This window comes from Esox lucius, chromosome 1 (genome assembly GCF_011004845.1).
Source record: "Esox lucius isolate fEsoLuc1 chromosome 1, fEsoLuc1.pri, whole genome shotgun sequence".
NCBI lineage: Eukaryota > Metazoa > Chordata > Actinopteri > Esociformes > Esocidae > Esox > Esox lucius.
Genome location: NC_047569.1, coordinates 17266691 through 17283736, shown reverse-complemented (window position 1 = coordinate 17283736; position 17046 = coordinate 17266691). Strand labels below are relative to the sequence as shown.

The following is a 17046-nucleotide window of genomic DNA, read 5'->3' as shown; positions in this document are numbered from 1 at the left end:
AATGTTTTATGTTTACTGTTTGAAAAATGGGATTAGTGTTAAAGCCACGATAAATTAGCTTTAACACTAACGAGCTCTGCTCGTTAAGTTATCATGGAGAAAAACTAGACCCAAGTTAAATGAAAAGTATCGTAGTAATCGAGAAAAACATAACCCTAACCATAATCATTAAATAGCGTTTGACCTGCAAAACACCTCTACAAGGACGAACTTACCTTGTTGAACTATCCTAGAGATGTTAAGTCCACTGTGGTTACATCTGTATGTGGGCGGGGAATGCTTCGTGACGTCAATGGAAATGGTTAGGTGACGAGCCCCTACCCCGCCCCATGTGGGTCAAGGGAGGGGGAGGGAGACAGGCTGAGCTGATCCCACGTGTGACGCTTGCATTCCCGGCTCAGTAATATTCTCTTTAGCGGGCTTCGGGTGTAGCGTTGTGTCTGTGTGTGTTCGTTAGTTACTGGCTATAGTCGGGTTAGCTATGGAGGGAGACGGGAGCCAAGCCACCTCTGGAGGAAGCCCTAATGATTCGCAACACGACCCGGGGTAAGACTGTGAACAGCACTGACACTTTTTGACGTTGAACATTGTATCAATATTGCAAGACTTATCAAAGACGTGACATTGATGTTGCCTTCCGGGTGCAGTGAAGTACAGTACACCTTTGTTTGATTTTATTATCAAACGGGCCTGCCCCGTTTTCTTGCTCGCTGGGCTTGCTAACCTCTCTTGCTGCTGTTCTCGTTTTGCTCGCTTTTTGTCGCTATAGCAAGTAGTAGTTAGCTAGTGCTAGCCAAATAGTTAGCTACACGTCAAAATGGCCGATCTGACATCTGGACTCACTTCTGCTATGTTTTCCCCTTTACAGTAAAATGTTTATCGGTGGCCTCAGCTGGCAAACTTCACCAGGTAAGAGAATAATTGGCGGACAACAGTGTGGCATTGTCGGATTGTGTTCCGTTGCAAGCTGTGGCTGCCCGTACTGGTTGCAACGTCTGGTGTGCAGTGCTGTCTGTGGGATGTGTGTGTCTGTGTGTGCGTGCGTGTGTGTGTGTGTGTGTCGGTTCGCGCAAGGTTATTTTGATTTCCAATCGTTTGAAGTCCTCTGTTCGACCCCTATGTGTAGATAAGCATTTAAAATCATAAATATGCTATTGCATTTTTGACATACGAATGAAAATGACTGGTAACCCACCCCCGTTTGTTTTTCTTTTACAGACAGCCTTAGAGACTATTTTAGTAAATTCGGGGAAATCAGAGAATGTATGGTGATGAGAGATCCAACGACAAAACGCTCCAGGTAATTAGATAGTATATTTTACCTCTGTTTCCGTTTGTTTTAATTATCAAGGGATGTGATTTTAGTGTTCCTATGATAACGCAATATCAGTTAAGAAGCAGCCATTTATTTTTGTCCCGCGTTGCGCTTTTACAAGCGATTGAATCAGCGCTTTGCACATGTAATGAAATTTGACATTGACCGGGCACTTGGGATACAATACGGAAAAAGGCAAATACGGCGAAAACTATGCTATTCATTTGCATTATTCCTTGTGCAGCTTTAAAATGACATGTAATTAACCTTTTAAGAAATTATTTAATTTGATACGATAGTAATGCTGCTTAAACTATTTTGATTTCAAATAGCCAACTGGTATACCAACGCGAACGTGTACATATTTGTTAAATTAACAGTATTGAGTGTGTATTTGTTAGACTTTGCTATATTAGTTTCAATGTAACGCATGTAGATGCGTTTAATACTGACTAACACCGACTGTTTGACCACTCTCCTCCCTCCTGACTACAATGCTTCTTGTTGTTTCCACAGGGGCTTTGGCTTCGTTACTTACGCAGATGCTGCCAGTGTAGATAAAGTCTTAGCTCAGCCACATCACGAATTAGACTCAAAAACGGTATGTCTTCTCCCTTTCTCTCTTTTTAGTGTTAATGCTTAATTTTTTGTGACTCACCTGCCTGGGATCTGGCATTGCATTGCGTCTTTTACAGAGTTGTTCCATGCTATTTAGTTACTCTCTTCAGTAAGTAGTCTAGCTAATTATGCGTTCTGAGCCCACTGCATACATGCACACTGTCTTTGAAATAACAGGACCTCCTGCTAACCCTGACTTTACCTTTGGAGTATTGAGTGCTATATTATGTAACGTAATTTGTGCACCAATCCCACCTGCAAACCTATTGCTCCAGGAACATGTGGCTAATGTAAGATGAGGAACATGTTTGTTGAACCTGCATATTATATAATAGGATTGCCATTGTTTCAAATGAAGATAAATTCCCAACTGTCTTTATACATTTTAGTATACTTTTTTTATGTACATTTTTGGCTTTGTTTTACATGGACAATTATTTTTGCTAAAATTGCATTATAACTTCTGTTTACATAAAAATGCAATTTATTTATTAATAAATGTTTTTAAATGCATTGCATCTTGAGTTAAGCTTTCATTTTTCATCCTACCCATTTGCTCTTGTCTTCAAGAGAATAGTATAAAACATACTCTGATTGACTGTTGCATTATTTAAACCATTTTAAATGTATTGATGGATTAATTAAAACTTGCTGTTGAAAATAGGATTTAGGTTTTATTTGATGTTGAGTTACCCTGAATTATGTAGTGTTTTGAGTAGGAAATCTTAATTTCCTTAGCATTTCACTAATTTGGTTTTCATTGTAATGACATCGTAATGTTGCATGCATGTACATAGTTATATAGGTACATTGTAATCATTGTAATGCTGGTGCATATTGTCTGGTAACAGACTGTTTAGGACTTAGGGAGGCGTGGCTCTGAATGAAGATGGGAGCAGGTGGGGCGTCACAAGCTTCCATAGCTATAAAGCGATCAACCTCACCATGACTTCAGTCTAAAAATGGGACGTTAAGCCTAACCCAGGGCATATGCACATGGGTAACTGTATGCCTAACTCTAATCTTAAATACAGACAAGAACTCCATTTTTATTGTCTTAAATGTTTGTTATTTAGGCAATTTCTATTTGGAGTCTAGTGTAAACCAAATGGTGGGAGTCGGGAAAATTCCAAATATTGGCCATCAAAATAAAAGTTCAATCACAATGACCACATTTTTTCTGGGCATATAGCATTTATATTAAATATGTCTATGATGCATACTTTCCAATTGACCTAACTCATCATTGAAATCATTGATCATACTGGCTCTTTGAAGTGCCCAGTGTAGAGGGCATATTCTAAGAGTTGGTACCTGCTGATGGATTCAGAGGTCAGATGAAATGTTAGAGTAGCGGCCGAATTGCTCTATTCCGGTTCCATTCTGAGATGCTGTGAAACCATACGATACTTCAGAGGAGAGTCAGTTGGTGAACTAGATTAGGTACATTATAATGCGTTTCACCGGTTTGCCGTTTGTACTGAAGTCTTCTCAGTGTTCTGTTGTTAATGTAACATCTCGTGACTTGATACTAAACTCAGACTGTTTATGCCACCTATGCGACAGTTTATGTAACAATGTGTAACTACCCAATAGCTGCCTTTTACTACAATATAAATACTTATTGCAGTGTGGGACCAAAATAACTGATTTATTTAAGGGCAGTAGTCACATCACACTAGTGTTCTGTTTGGCACCTATATTCAGTGGTTGAAGTTTCTAACTTACCTGTGTGGGTACAGGCTGAAAGGAATCGTTCTTTACCAGTGGTGGAGTGGAGACAAGCGGCCACTGTTGTCCTCAAGGACTCATACTAACTGCTCTGACATTGCCAGAAGCTTTAGGATTATGAAACAGATAGCTGATGATGTTAAAGAAAATTCAAAAATCTGCAACTTTCCACAAGTCAGTTCAGAAAACAATGCACTGATGTTATTGTAAATGCCCTTTTGTTATGACCTTGTAAATGTACATGTTAATGTGACTTAGTTCACGTCTGGCCAGACCCAATTGGTAAAGGTGAAATATTGGTCTTGATTGAAATGATCTTGTAGTAGCCTACATGCTGTTAAATAGAGCCCAATGAAGGCACAGCAACACAGACACACCTGTCAGTTTTTATGATTTTTACTATTTCTCTTTTCTGAAAATGCATTTACATATTCTTATTAGAAAATGGCTCATGATAGTTTCCATGTATTAAGGAACCTAGAGTGGTGTATCATCTTTAGAGTCTTATTGTGCGGTATATTGGAATAGAGTCAACAATGAGCTGTCTACTCCCCTCTGTGCCTTGGGAGGTGTTCCACATTGAAGTGCAGTGCGAAATGGAGGGAGTCTTACCCCACCCTATCACTGCCAGGTGAGGCTGTATTTGGAAATTCAACCCAGACATCAACGTAGACATGGCTGGGTTTGTCTACATGTGGAAAGCTGTTTAATTATTTTTTTTTTATCAGGGTACATTCAGTCCTCAAAAATGTTATGGATAGTACATTACTCGCTTGGAGTGACTTCTACTTTTCAGTGATTGCAAAATGCCGTTGATGCCTAACTAAACATCAATTAGTCATACAACATGTTAGTCCCATGTGAACTTATTCCTAGTGTTTGTACAGTGTTTAACAAGTATATGTGTGTTGGCATTATTTAAATTGGTACTACCTATTGTTTTACATTTTGGTACATCTATTTCCTCTGATTGCATTTGCTTCGTCTTAGACACTGCTTACTCATTTGACATACTTTCATGTTTTATGTAATCCTTGACAGCATGGAAATGATTTCTTGGTGTTGAATAATACTGCGTGACTGTGGACAATAGAATTTCTGCTGATGTCATTTGTAAAAGCAATCTCTTGTTGACTAAACCCTTCTCTGGCTAAAACACATCCCACTCTGCTTACACATTCAGTCAGGTGAATTCAGACAGCCACTTCTCTACAAGTGGCTATTTTTGGCCATCTTACAATAACAATGCGCCATTACATTATCCCTCTGTATGTTATTTATATATATATTTTTAAAGAATTCACATGGATCTACTTTATACTGTACACAATATTCCACTAATGGTCTTTTCCCCCTGTAGTTATGTGACCTTAAATGAAGATGTGAAAGGAGAAATTCTTTGTTCACAGGAATGGGGAATGTTGGTGCTGTATTCAGCCACTGTAACGTGGCATATTTTTCCTGAATGTCCTAACTGTTTTAATGCACTGACTGTCCCATTTAACAGGAATATCTTCTGCATGATTTTACTTTTAGAAGGGGAACATTTATGGCAGTTTTAATCTGAGTTAATAATCATCTCATCCATTCTATGAATAAAAGTCGACCATTATGTAAGATCTTCAACATCTAACAACATGCAGCAAATTGTTTTGTGATTTCATTTGCACAAGTTTTTCTCATGCTGCAAGTCCGTTGTGGTGGGTTTTATAACCTGACATCTCACACTTTTCTTTTTGGCTAGTGTTTTTACATTGTACAATTCTTCAATTCCACGCAGAGCAAATGCTCTAATAACAGTGACAACAGAAAGGACGGTTTTGCAGTGAACTGACGCAACAATGAATAATACAATGCACGCTTTGTTTTGCGGCCTGTCTTATTCAGTCTGAACTCAAATGTGCCAAATCACATTGGCTGCCATGATAACATTTTGGATGGAATCAGGAAATAACTAGCTGTTCTCCATAAAATGCAAAAGCATGCAGTGAAGCAGCCTTGTATGACCTATGTATTGGAAATCCATAATGTGAACTAAAAGAGTAGATGACTCGGGTCAGCATTATTTGATTTTGAATTAAAAGGATGTTTTCCTGGAGGGAAACATTAGGTGGCTTTGAATAGAATTAGCCTAAAGAAAACACCATTGTTCAATATATTTTTAATATACCTTTTAGATTTAATTATTTCACAATATGCCAACAATCAAATTGGAGCATTGCAGCACTTGATTGTTTCTACATTTATTTCACATTACTTTACATTGTGTTTAAATAGCATCATTTGCCTTTAATGTTGGTTATGCATTTACTTGGTCATCATTGGTTAACTAAACCATGATGTGTGAAGGAGAATTGAGTAATTTATCGATCATTATGTTATATAAAAATTCTGAATTTCTTGAATGAGAAACGTATATATATATTTTTTCACAAATCACGATGCAAATGAGAATGGTGCTTTTAACATAAACCAGTGTTTATTTCACTGGTACTAACTGGTGATTGGTTGATTAGTCTCAGGGGTGGGCTAACAGAGTTTGCCCTGTTCTGAAACAGAAAATCCCTGTCCTGGGACCTCAAGGTCAGATTTGAATAGCCCTAGAGTACTGTCTCTGCTGTCCGTTTTGACATTTACCCCAATATTGTCTGTGTTGTGTATGCCAGTATTTAGCCATGTTGTGCAATCTATGAGAGAAACCCACACATGCAAAATAGAAAACCCGGTGATTATTGATTAACAGCTATGATGGTTAAAATCTAATATCTCCCTTTTCTTTTCTTCTTTTTTAATATTCACCAGATCGATCCTAAAGTTGCCTTCCCTAGACGTGCCCAACCCAAGGTAAGGAAACTGGCTGAACTCTCTTGGTGGCTTGTTTGTTGTGTTATTCAACACTGCTGTGCTGACCTATAGAAAAGAGAGTATTTGTGGAGCTCTTGTGCAGATCCGGTTTTGAAACAGTAGCTTGGTGTGCATGTTTTGCTCAGGCAGCCTAGTCTAGAGTAATAGGCAAATGTATCACTGTTTGGTTTGCTGACTTGTTTAGACCAAAATGAGGTGGTCTAGAAACCATAGTGAGGTGGTTGACTTCTGCGTTTGACTCAGTAAGAGAGTGGCATTGTAGTTGTCGCTGAGATTGGGGAATTTTCCTTTTTAGCTCCTTTTTAGTGACACAGAGGGAAGCATTGTTCCAGTGTTTTTCCCGTGTAGTTTAAGTTTCAAACCGGCTATTGACGGAGGTAAGGCTTTCAAAGCCGAGGCACATGGTCTCTTAAGACCGGGTATCGCGGCACTGAGGAACGGCTAGGGGATGTGTTTGTTTCTTCATAGCGTCTTTTCTCTCTTGAAATGGCACTGTTCATGTGTATTTTCAATGGTGGCGGTACTGATGGAAATCTACTCTGAATCAGTGTTGAACCATGTTGATATGCAATGTTACTGTATCTGCCGGACGTGTATGCTGCTTAAATGCTTTTTGCTCTGTGGGCTGTGGGCTGTTTCATGTGGAAAAGTGCCCTTGATATCATTTATACAATGATGTTTTAATAAACATGAATTTGTCTCAAGGACATTTAATAACAGTGCATCCCCTAACAAGCATATGTAGGCGATAAGAAGTGGTTTGTTTCAGAAGAGCAATGACACTAAAGGGTTTTGAAGGTGAAATGATGCCTTGTTGTCTTGGAGCCCTTAAGGGCAGGCTCATTAGCACAGAAACCGTTTGGATGTCTTTTCAACATAACTGCGGAGAGAGTGTGTCTGTCAGTGAAAGGCACAGCTATAGGATTAAAGGCAATTAAAGCAGCATTGCAGGGGGTTTGTTGCATGTGAAGTGGATGAATGATAGGTGTTATATACAGTAGTGTTCAAGACCTATGGTCAACATTGGTGTTTGGGGATTTTCTTTTCTGTTCAGTAACTCAGTAGAAGAGCTTTTCTTGCCCGTGTTGGATTTTTCTGTTCAGCATAATGTGTGTGTGTGTGTGTGTGTGTGTGTACGTACATCGGGGAAAAAAACACCTACAGCCCTTAAGGCTGGTTAGTGAGGGACTCCCCTGACTGGCTGGTACAGCTGAGAGCGCTGTGGTGTTCCAGATCTTCTGTACAGGTATGTCTTTAAGGTGGCGGAGGTCTGCAGCATACATGTCCAGCTAATTGAAGAACTCTCCCCTCTTTGTCCAGATTGGAAGATCACTGGAGGAGAAGTGACACGCTCTGTCCATTCGGCTCACATTCCAGGGAGGACAGACAGATAGAGCGGAAGGGCAGACAGACCGTAAAAAAGAGAGAGGCAGGCAATGCAGGCAGACAGGCAGGCAGGCAGGCAGACAAGAAAGCAGGGCATGGGACCTAATTCTTTTTCCCTGTGCACTGTATAGTGGCACTGAGATGAATGGGGTCATTAAATCAGGCTGTAGTTCTCAGCAGCAGTCAGAACACAACACAGCCACTAGGACTTTCCTTTCTGCTTAGCCAACCACCCAATAATACACTTAATGCAAATAGAAAACTGCCATTGCATCCAATCATGTAACATTATGGCATTATATTTGTGACTCGCCCCATATTTTGCGGAGTGTGGGTTGAATTACTGAAACCAGTCTGCCATATGTTGTGTACTGTGCTTGGCTAGGGTGCATTAGTTTGTTAACCACATGGTTACCCTATGTAAAGCCTTTTGTTTCCTCTTTCCTCTCCTACTGATGACTAATGTTCTGGAGTTTCTATACTGGCATTCCCACCTTCTCGAGTTTAACAGAAAATGTATGTATGGATTCACTTTTTATATTTCCCAAGTTGTGGTCCTCAAGAGCTTATGACAGTGATTTTCTGGTCCTTGAAACAAGAATGGTCTGGACTGGAACCTTTGCTCTAGACGCCTGTATAATCTTTGGTTGTTTGAAAAGAATAATAATAATTATGCTCTGGTCCTGTGACTAAACATCGCCATGATTTTAACAATGTTTCAACACCCACAATTTGGCCAATAAATGGCAGTTATTTTTGAGAAGATAGAGTCTATGAATGGTTACTCCAATTCCACTGGTGGGCTCCCGAGAGACCATTTTCTATGAGAGAGAGAATAGAAGAAAGAAAAAAAGGTTGAGCACACACAGTGCACAGCATAATGTCTCCTTGAATTTCCCTACTAACATGCCTTGGTTGCTTTTTGGCATTTACCGCTAGGATAGTTCCATCTCAAAAAGCACAAGAAAGAGGATTTAATCACCCACCTCAGATTGTGATGGAATCCTATCTGTAGTTAGGATAGCATTCCTGAAATATTTTATTGAAAGATAATTCATTAAGAAGAGCTTGATTTTTGCTAAATGCTGAGCACTTGGCTAGTAGGTATAGTGTAGTTTTGTTTCTTTTCCGCACAACATTGCATCGATACATTTTTATTAATGCCAAATATGAGTAGATTTTGGCATTGGCAAGTAGAATGTTTATTTCACCAGCCAAGATGGGGAGTGGTCACAAAGGATTCTATAGAGTGCAAGTGGTTCACTCACTCTTAGGACCTAAAAATCCTTTAAAGTTAAGTGTATGCAAGTTATGATTTTACAGCATGAGCAAAATCTGACACATATTTTTTAAGGTATTTCTGGAATTTAGAATGTCTCTATTGTTTTAACCAAGTGCAGCAATGGCATCGACAATGTGCAGACTGTACTGTAGCCTACTGTCGGTATTACTGGAGGGGAGCATTGAAAAATGTATTCCCAGTGCAAGAAAGTTTTTAGCTGAAAATCTCCTTAAAGTGTTTCTGGGGTATTATTTTTTTCCCCCCGGTGTCAGTTTGAGTTTAAACTGCAACTTCTAGTCAGATTTTATATATGTCTGTGGGATAAGAAATGATCTCACAGACACAGTGTGGTTGTGGGAGGACTTGGTAACTTCCTTTCAGAGGCAGGAGAAAATAACTGATTGTAACCCAAAATATCAGCAATCAGGTCACAAGGTTTGTTTGGAAATTGAGCAGCAATATATCACGTTTTTACTATAAAGACTTTTATTTTTGATCAAACATTACACGGCGTGTTTGTTTGGTGGTGTAAAAAATGTTCAGTGAAAATGTTAGTTCAAAAAATTGCTTTTTTATTGAATGTTCTATTTACTTTAATTTCAGTGGTTATTTGTTCTACAACTGCATCCTAGTAAGGTATCTGAGTAGTTGAAGACCTCCTTTCAGATAAAATGTAATATTTTTAAAGAAAACAGGTTTATCACAGGTAGCGCTGAACCCTAACCTTTAACGTAACTGTTTCAGAATAAACTTAAACTGAGTGATTTCAATGCTGGAACTACAATCATTTCTGCCTTCAGGACATGTTTGAGTGAGTATAAATTACACCGCTGTTAAGAGATGAGATTTTAGCTGTAAAGAAATGCTGCAACTCTCTTTGAAAACTATAAACTATGTCTATGGGCAAAAAAGCCACTACCTTTTCGGAATTCAAAAGATGCTTGGAGTTAAAAAAGAATCTCTCCAAAAATTTGAGCTAATTGCGCACATTATCTAAACTTTTTTTAATAAAAACTTAGTATCATGGCAGATCTATTGTACAATTTTTGTTCACATAGTCTGTCCACGTGATATGTGCTGAAAATTGCTACTAATGTCACAATATTTTAAGTAAGCACTAACCCATTCCTTTATCATTCTTTTTGGCTTGTAAGAGAAGTGTTGCACAGTAGACATAGCCCTCTCAGAAAACTGTCAGACTTTTCAGAGAGTTATGCAAAATAATGACATACTAAGAGAAGGATATACTGGATTGCTGTGATGGAGGACTTGCTTGACCTGTTAGGAAAGCTATTGATGTTCTACCCAAGGCAGCAAAGAAAATGTTTTGATCCATTTAGGAAATATCACCAGAGGAAAGCCAAATAGATCTAATAATGTGGCTGTTGTAGAACAGTGGGAAAAACCTGCTAGTTTCCCCCTAATTTGTTGCTGTGGGCTTCAGTGGCTTATTTCACAGAACAGAGGCAAAACCATCAGCAGATTGACAGGGAATGCATTACACTGGATCAAAAAGCAGTAGTACAGTTGCTTTTAACTACCTGTCAGACATTGGGTGTCAGTGGGGGTCTGATAAATGTAATGAATTCCCCATTGATAGGACAAAGTCTTCTTGAAATATTTGTATGAAGTTGGATACAATATGTGTTAAATGCTTTGTGAATCTAAATATGGTTGCGTCCAAAAGAAATAATTCTGCAAGAATGCTAATGGTTTCCGACTGTAGAAAGCATTATAGAACGTTCTAAGGTGGTGGGTGTCGTGACATGCTGAAATGACATGGAATGACTTGCCATAAGAAGTGTCCAAACAAAGCCTCCCAGGGTGCAGATCTCTCCCTTCCGCTCAGCATCCCATGCCCAACCGGGCCACGTAAAAAGACCCAGTGTGTGGCTGCTGGGTGGTAAGTAACTGTAGGGGGTTGGCGGTAGCAATGAATTGAGTTCACAGTTACTTTTACATGTCATTTTCCCTCATGGCGCAGTAGTGTGGGAGCATTGTGTACTGAGAAGTAGCTGAGCCGTTAGCTTTGGCTGTGTATGCGTTGGGAAGGGCGGTGGGGGGGGGGGGGGGGGGGGGGGCGGGGGGGGTTGTTAAAACTACTGGCCAAGTTTTTAATGAAGTCCAAAGGTGAGGTTGTGTGAAGTGCTGATCTCTTGTTTTTTTCTGTCTTTCTTTGCCTCTCTCTCTTTTGGTCTCTCGCCCTCTGCCTCAGTCTCACCCTTTCTTTTTCTCCCTCCCTCCCGCCTTCCCTCCCTCCTGACAGTGGATGCTTGGGAAGAGAGGTGTCGGCCCAGGAGCCCAGTTCTCCGTCACTCTCCTGTGTGGTGTAGTACTCCAACACCAATTAAGAAACCGTCCCCTTCAGTCTGCGCTCCCTTGCTTTCGCTGTGTTTGTGCGTGGGTGCGCGTGCGGCAATGCACTTCCTCTCTACATTTCATCTCGGTTTTTCGTTATTTTACCACTGAAGCAGGTGCTGTTTTTTTTTTTTATATTTTTTTTTATACAAGTAATAGAATTTGACAAGTTGTTTAATCTGATGCGACTACTTCACGTTTTGATGTATGCATTGAATAGGTCTAGATGTTGATTCAGGAAGAAAGGTTGGCTGATAAAGAGAACAACAAAGAAATGCGCTTGCGATCTGCTTCTGACATCACAACAATCGTTTTGTTGAGGGAAGCCAGCTGCTATCTACAATGTAAAAGGATAACAAACCCTGGAACATTAGCCCATTATTTTTAGACGGCGTCATCACCAACCAGTCATTCTCAACGACAGTTTTTATCAAACAGAAGTCCGGTTGAACCACTGTCTTTGTCCCTCTGAGATGGCATGACTGGCACCTTGACCGGAGTTGGCCTGGCCCTGCCTCCGTCCGCTTTCAGCACTCTGCTTTGTCGTGCATCTCAAAGGATTGCTGGAAGTGTCCCTACCTTGCTGTTGCCTCTACGCCCGGAGTGGGGGTCCGGCCGGGACTGAAGAGTCTGTTAGTGTGTTCACGTGTGGAACAGGAAGCAGCGCACCAAGAGAGTCTGGACTGGAAGCCAGTGGGGCTGGCCTACCCAAACAGATCCTGAGTGACGTTAATGAGGCCAAAACAGAGAGCACCATGCAGGGCGAAACTGGTCTCTGGTCCTCGACAAGACCATTTTCAGAGCCCTGTGGTCTGTCTCTACGAAGGCCTCCTTCCCTGCCCTCTACCCCTGGTCTTCCTCATTGATGTCGGCAGCTTCAAACAGAGTGACACTCATCTCATGAGGCATCCTGCTTTGATTGTTCCCTTGAGGTCCAGGAGTTCTGCTAGTGAGGGTGACTTGAGAGCATCTAGTGTTGGGGACATAATAATAAAGAATAAAAAGGACGCATTGTTTTTACAGTCTAGTCTAGGTGTGTTCTAATGATCTTGTAGCGAGTCCCAATTGATGCCCCTAGACCATATCTCAAACTGCACTCCACCTCTATCTCCTTCCCCCCTGCCCAGACAAATAGGTCTGTAGCATCGCTTCATCTGTCTTTCCTCACAATATATGGATGGGAAATTGGTGCAATACTTTACTCCAAACTTGACCCAACACAGTGCGGTTCTGTCAAACAGACTTCAAAACCCCCTGTCGGCTGTGAGACAGGTTATTATACAGTGACAAACTGGGTTTGTAGCTACCGGGAGGAAAGTTTCATTTGTGGGCTCTTGTCTCTCACAGTGGGGGGAGGGAGGGAGGGAGGGAGGGAGAGAGCGATGCCATGTAAGAGCTAGGAAACAGCATGCCAGTCCACTCCCTTGTCTTTGATGCTGGTTGCTGTTCTGTCATGTGGCAAAGGCTATGCAGTGTAGAACTGGTATTGTATGAGAGGTTAGTGGACTAGTGTTTGAGTGGTGTCTTCCAGGGTCGGGGCCAGTTCCATTTGAATTCAAGTCAATTCAGGAAGTACTCTGAAATTGAAATTATTTTGAATGCCCAATGCCCTCTTTTAATAAGTGAAACTTTGAAAAGTTATTGAATTTTGATAATTTTTTTATGGAATTGGAAGTGGAATACCCACATGTTCATGTTTTTAAAGGGGTTTGAGAGATTTTGGTATTTACAATAAATCCTATATATGTCTTTATACAGCTTGGGTGTACAAATAGCTCATTCTGGTAATACTGCCATCTTCACTGGCTTAGACACTCATTGAGCTTTATGCTAGCAAAGCTGACCAGTCAGTCAGGTGTTCATGACCAAGGAGTCCCACTCCTCTAACGCCGCTGTCCCCGATTTCTGTCTGAGATGCAGGATGTGATGTGGAAGGACTCCGACCCAAATAACGCGCCAGTGTCCTTGCCTGCCGATTGTCCTTCAGCCGGCTGCAGGGCTGTTTGAGCGTCGGCACCGCCACACGTATCTCTCTGGTGACTGCGGAGGCTGCCGTTACTCTGTCCATTTTGTCTGCTGCTGTTTTCACTGCAGCACAGAACTGACCCTTTTTCTGTTCGCTTACTGAGCCTTTCCTCTTGGTCTCTTGAGTTAAAGTGTCCACTTGTCTCTCTATAGTGTATACCAGGCAGGCTCCAGTCCTGCTCCATGGCTGTATTCAGGGCTGGTGCAATTACAGTCATTCCTAGTCCAGCTCGTGCAATCTCATTGGTCCTGAATGGAACTTGTGATAGACAGCTCCTTACTGTTAACGTTCGCCCCCTGACTCCTCTTCCGTTCTTACCCCACATCTCCCCAGCCACCCACCCACTCATCCGTCCCCCTCTCTCTATCCCTCACTGGCACGCATGCCCCCCCCCCCCCCCCCCCACACACACACACACACACACACACACGTGCACGTTGCCTTCCTCACTCTCTGCCAGCCTCTCTCTCTCTCTCTCTCGTTTGCTCCAGCTTTTTCTACAGCATGATAAATCTGATGCTAAATTTAGAGGCCGTTTTTCTCGAGCAGTGAGGGATTACTGGCACAGACAGACAGAGAGGGAGGAAGAGCGAGGGAGACAGTGAAAGCATGGCAGGCTACTTTCTACCTCCATGCGGAGTAAAAAGGCCTTTCCCTTACATTGTTCGAATTTAAAGCGCCCCCTGTGCATTAGTTTATTTTCAGTGTCACATTACTACTCCTGTCTAAATGCACAAGGAACATTTCTTTTGGATGTTTGTGTGTGTTGAGTGTATGGAGTCAAAGTTGAAGACATGTTCACCGAGTTGCTAAGCTGTTCTTTCTGCTTATCACACTGCTCGCTCAACCAGGAAGTTTTCGCTGGCACACATAAGCTGGAAGAGAATGCATTCCCCGGCCAACAACCTTGTTAGGGTTTGTTGTGCAGCCTGAGCTTGCAGGCTGCACAACCTACACAAAGAGTCGCTATTGTGTGGAGAGACTATATATATGTGAGTGTGTGAGCGAGAGAGAGAGAGAGAGAGAGAGAGAGAGTGTGAGAGTGTGTGTTCTACCTGCTAAATACTATACTGTATCTTGTCATATGCTGCTGCAGTGAGTGGCTCACTTGAGGGCTTGTCTGCACCACGGTCCTTTTCTTTTGTCCGTTACCATTTGAGCGTGGCCTAGGGTGGTCCGTTACCATTTGTGATCCGTTACCATTTGAGTGTGGCTTAGGGTGATCCGTTACCATTTGAGCATAGCCCAGGGTGGTCCGTTACCTTTGAGCGTGACCTAGGATGGTCTGTTACCATTTGAGCGTAGCCCAGGGTGGTCCGTTACCATTTGGGTGTAGCCTAAGGTAAACCGTTACCATTGGTCGCTGCCTCTGGAGCATCGAGCTACCTTTCTGTCGACAAGAAGTGGGCTGTAGGTTCTTGTGATGGCCACCCGGCTCTTTCTCTGGTGCCCCACGTTGATGGGGTTCATGTCAGGCGCTGGAGATAATGACGGGCTTCAGGAGGGAGACCCCAAAACGGCCCGCGGCTTGATCGTTCGTACAGAACCGGGTCCCAGATGTTGATGCATGTGAATGCATTGCCCTGTCTCCTCCCTTCACCCATCATCCTGTGTCTTCACACTTTTACCCGCTCACCGTGGCTTTTCTCTAAAAGACGCATGAAGAGTTACATGCTCATTAGTCATTCGTTATTACAATGGTAATCCTGTGTATGGCATTAGTCACACACCTCATGCACATCACTTATATGACTACTGTTCAGTCATTACATGTACTCTCAAGCGGTTATGTTATTTATTTTTTTAACCCTTTTCTGTGGATTCAAACCAGAAACCTTTCAGTTCCCTGGTCAGGTTTCTTTAAACACTTTAAAGGGAACAACGTGATCACCCCATTCAAATACTTAACACAAAAGCTTTGCCCGGAAATAAGGGGCCCGGAAATAATGTCTAACATTTTATTCTAATTTCTAGTGAAACATGCAAAAGTATCCTAAAATAAACAGCTAAAAATGTATATAAAAATTTAACTTTAAATGTGTCATTTAGGTCTGTGTATGTCGGATACAGTCCTAGTGAAACAAGGTTTAAATGTGCAGGGGAGGAGGATGTACTGATGTCTGCTTCAATGGGATTGAATTCTTATTTATTCTTATTTGTTTGTGAAGTGGGACTTTTTAGATTGAAAGAGATTTCAGGTGGTTGATCATGTGATTGTTATTCCCCTTTAAATACTAGGTTATCTGCTGCCCCTGGTCATGATCAAAGTAAGCATATGCTGATTAAAACACCTGTTTCTCTCAGTAGTCTTTTGCATTATTAAGACATCATTTCACGCTTATGAGCGAGTGAAGACAATTTGGTATGACTGAAAGTATGCATCTCAATAATAATTATTAATGTACAGATTTTGAGTCAGCGCTAAGAACACTTTTGGAAAGTCTATTTGTTTATGTTATATACATGACGGAGAGATTCAGAAGGATGGAGAAAAGAGCGAGATGGAGTGAGTAATAGGGGTAGTGGGATGAGAACGACGGATGAAGAAAGAAAGGAGGTAGAGAGGGATGTGAGAGAGAAGGTTTGAGTGAACACTTTCACTGCAACCCACTACGCTCCCCAAGCTTCTCCATCAAAGACAGAAAGCAATTAAAGTCATAATCCACACAAGGGGAAATGTATGACAGGTACAATAGGCTTTACCCAGAGAGAGTAAATGTCAACTCCCACGGTGATCCCAGATTATGTTCCGACTTACCGTGGCGCTGTCTGTGCAGGACCCGGCAGCCGCGTCTTCTCTGTTAGCATGCTAGGTGACACACTTCTCTCCGGGCCCTGGGGAAGGAAAGGACTAGGTTGACGTTCGCTTTGTAGTTGCGTACCACTTTTTGTTTGATGTCGGTTGACTCTGGTTACGTATGACATTGTACGATCCAGTCCACCTGAAGGGGTTGACTGTTGGGTATTGATCTGGACCTGAACATTCCACCGTGGACCCCCTTAGCGCTCAGTCAGTGACCTGACCACCCCTAGCCCCAACAGCTGTGACCTCTCAACTCTCCCCGTTCACCCCCCTAGGGCGTTGGGACCCCAGGCTCTAAGCGTGGTATTGTGGATTGCTAGGCTCTGTGCGAGGGGAGGAGATATCCCGGGCTGGTGTGCACTGTTTGTTTGTGGTCATGGCAACCAGTGGTCCTATTGTTTCCACAGCTGCCACAGCAGGGGTCAGTCCTGTTATGTGCTTCACCACATTGACCTCGGGGACCAGCGGCTATTGATGTGCCCTCAGACAGGGACATTTCACAACAATACCGTTAAATGCTGTACAACAAGCCAAGACGAAAGCTCCCCTCTCACTTTTAGACTGCCAAGTTATTAGTTGCTTTAACTTCCCATTGTGGGGGATTTTTTTTTTTTTTAAACTTGTCAGCTGCAGGGAAGTAGGAGTGTCTCTGAGTCTGCAGC

General features: G+C 42.0%; 1 protein-coding gene across 14 annotated transcripts in view; it reads left to right on the top strand.

The window, feature by feature from the left end:
- The first annotated feature begins 334 nt into the window (after positions 1–334).
- Positions 335–17046, top strand: part of msi2b (musashi RNA-binding protein 2b) — a 234946-nt gene continuing 218234 nt past the window's right edge. For all 14 annotated transcript variants that reach the window (XM_020047766.2, XM_010875238.4, XM_010874835.4 and 11 more), the window contains exons 1-5: positions 335–546; positions 869–909; positions 1219–1300; positions 1832–1916; positions 6467–6508. In XM_020047766.2, coding sequence (XP_019903325.1) covers positions 482–546; positions 869–909; positions 1219–1300; positions 1832–1916; positions 6467–6508 — 315 coding nt within the window. In that variant the 5' untranslated portion in view covers positions 335–481. The remainder of the gene's footprint in view (positions 547–868; positions 910–1218; positions 1301–1831; positions 1917–6466; positions 6509–17046) is intronic.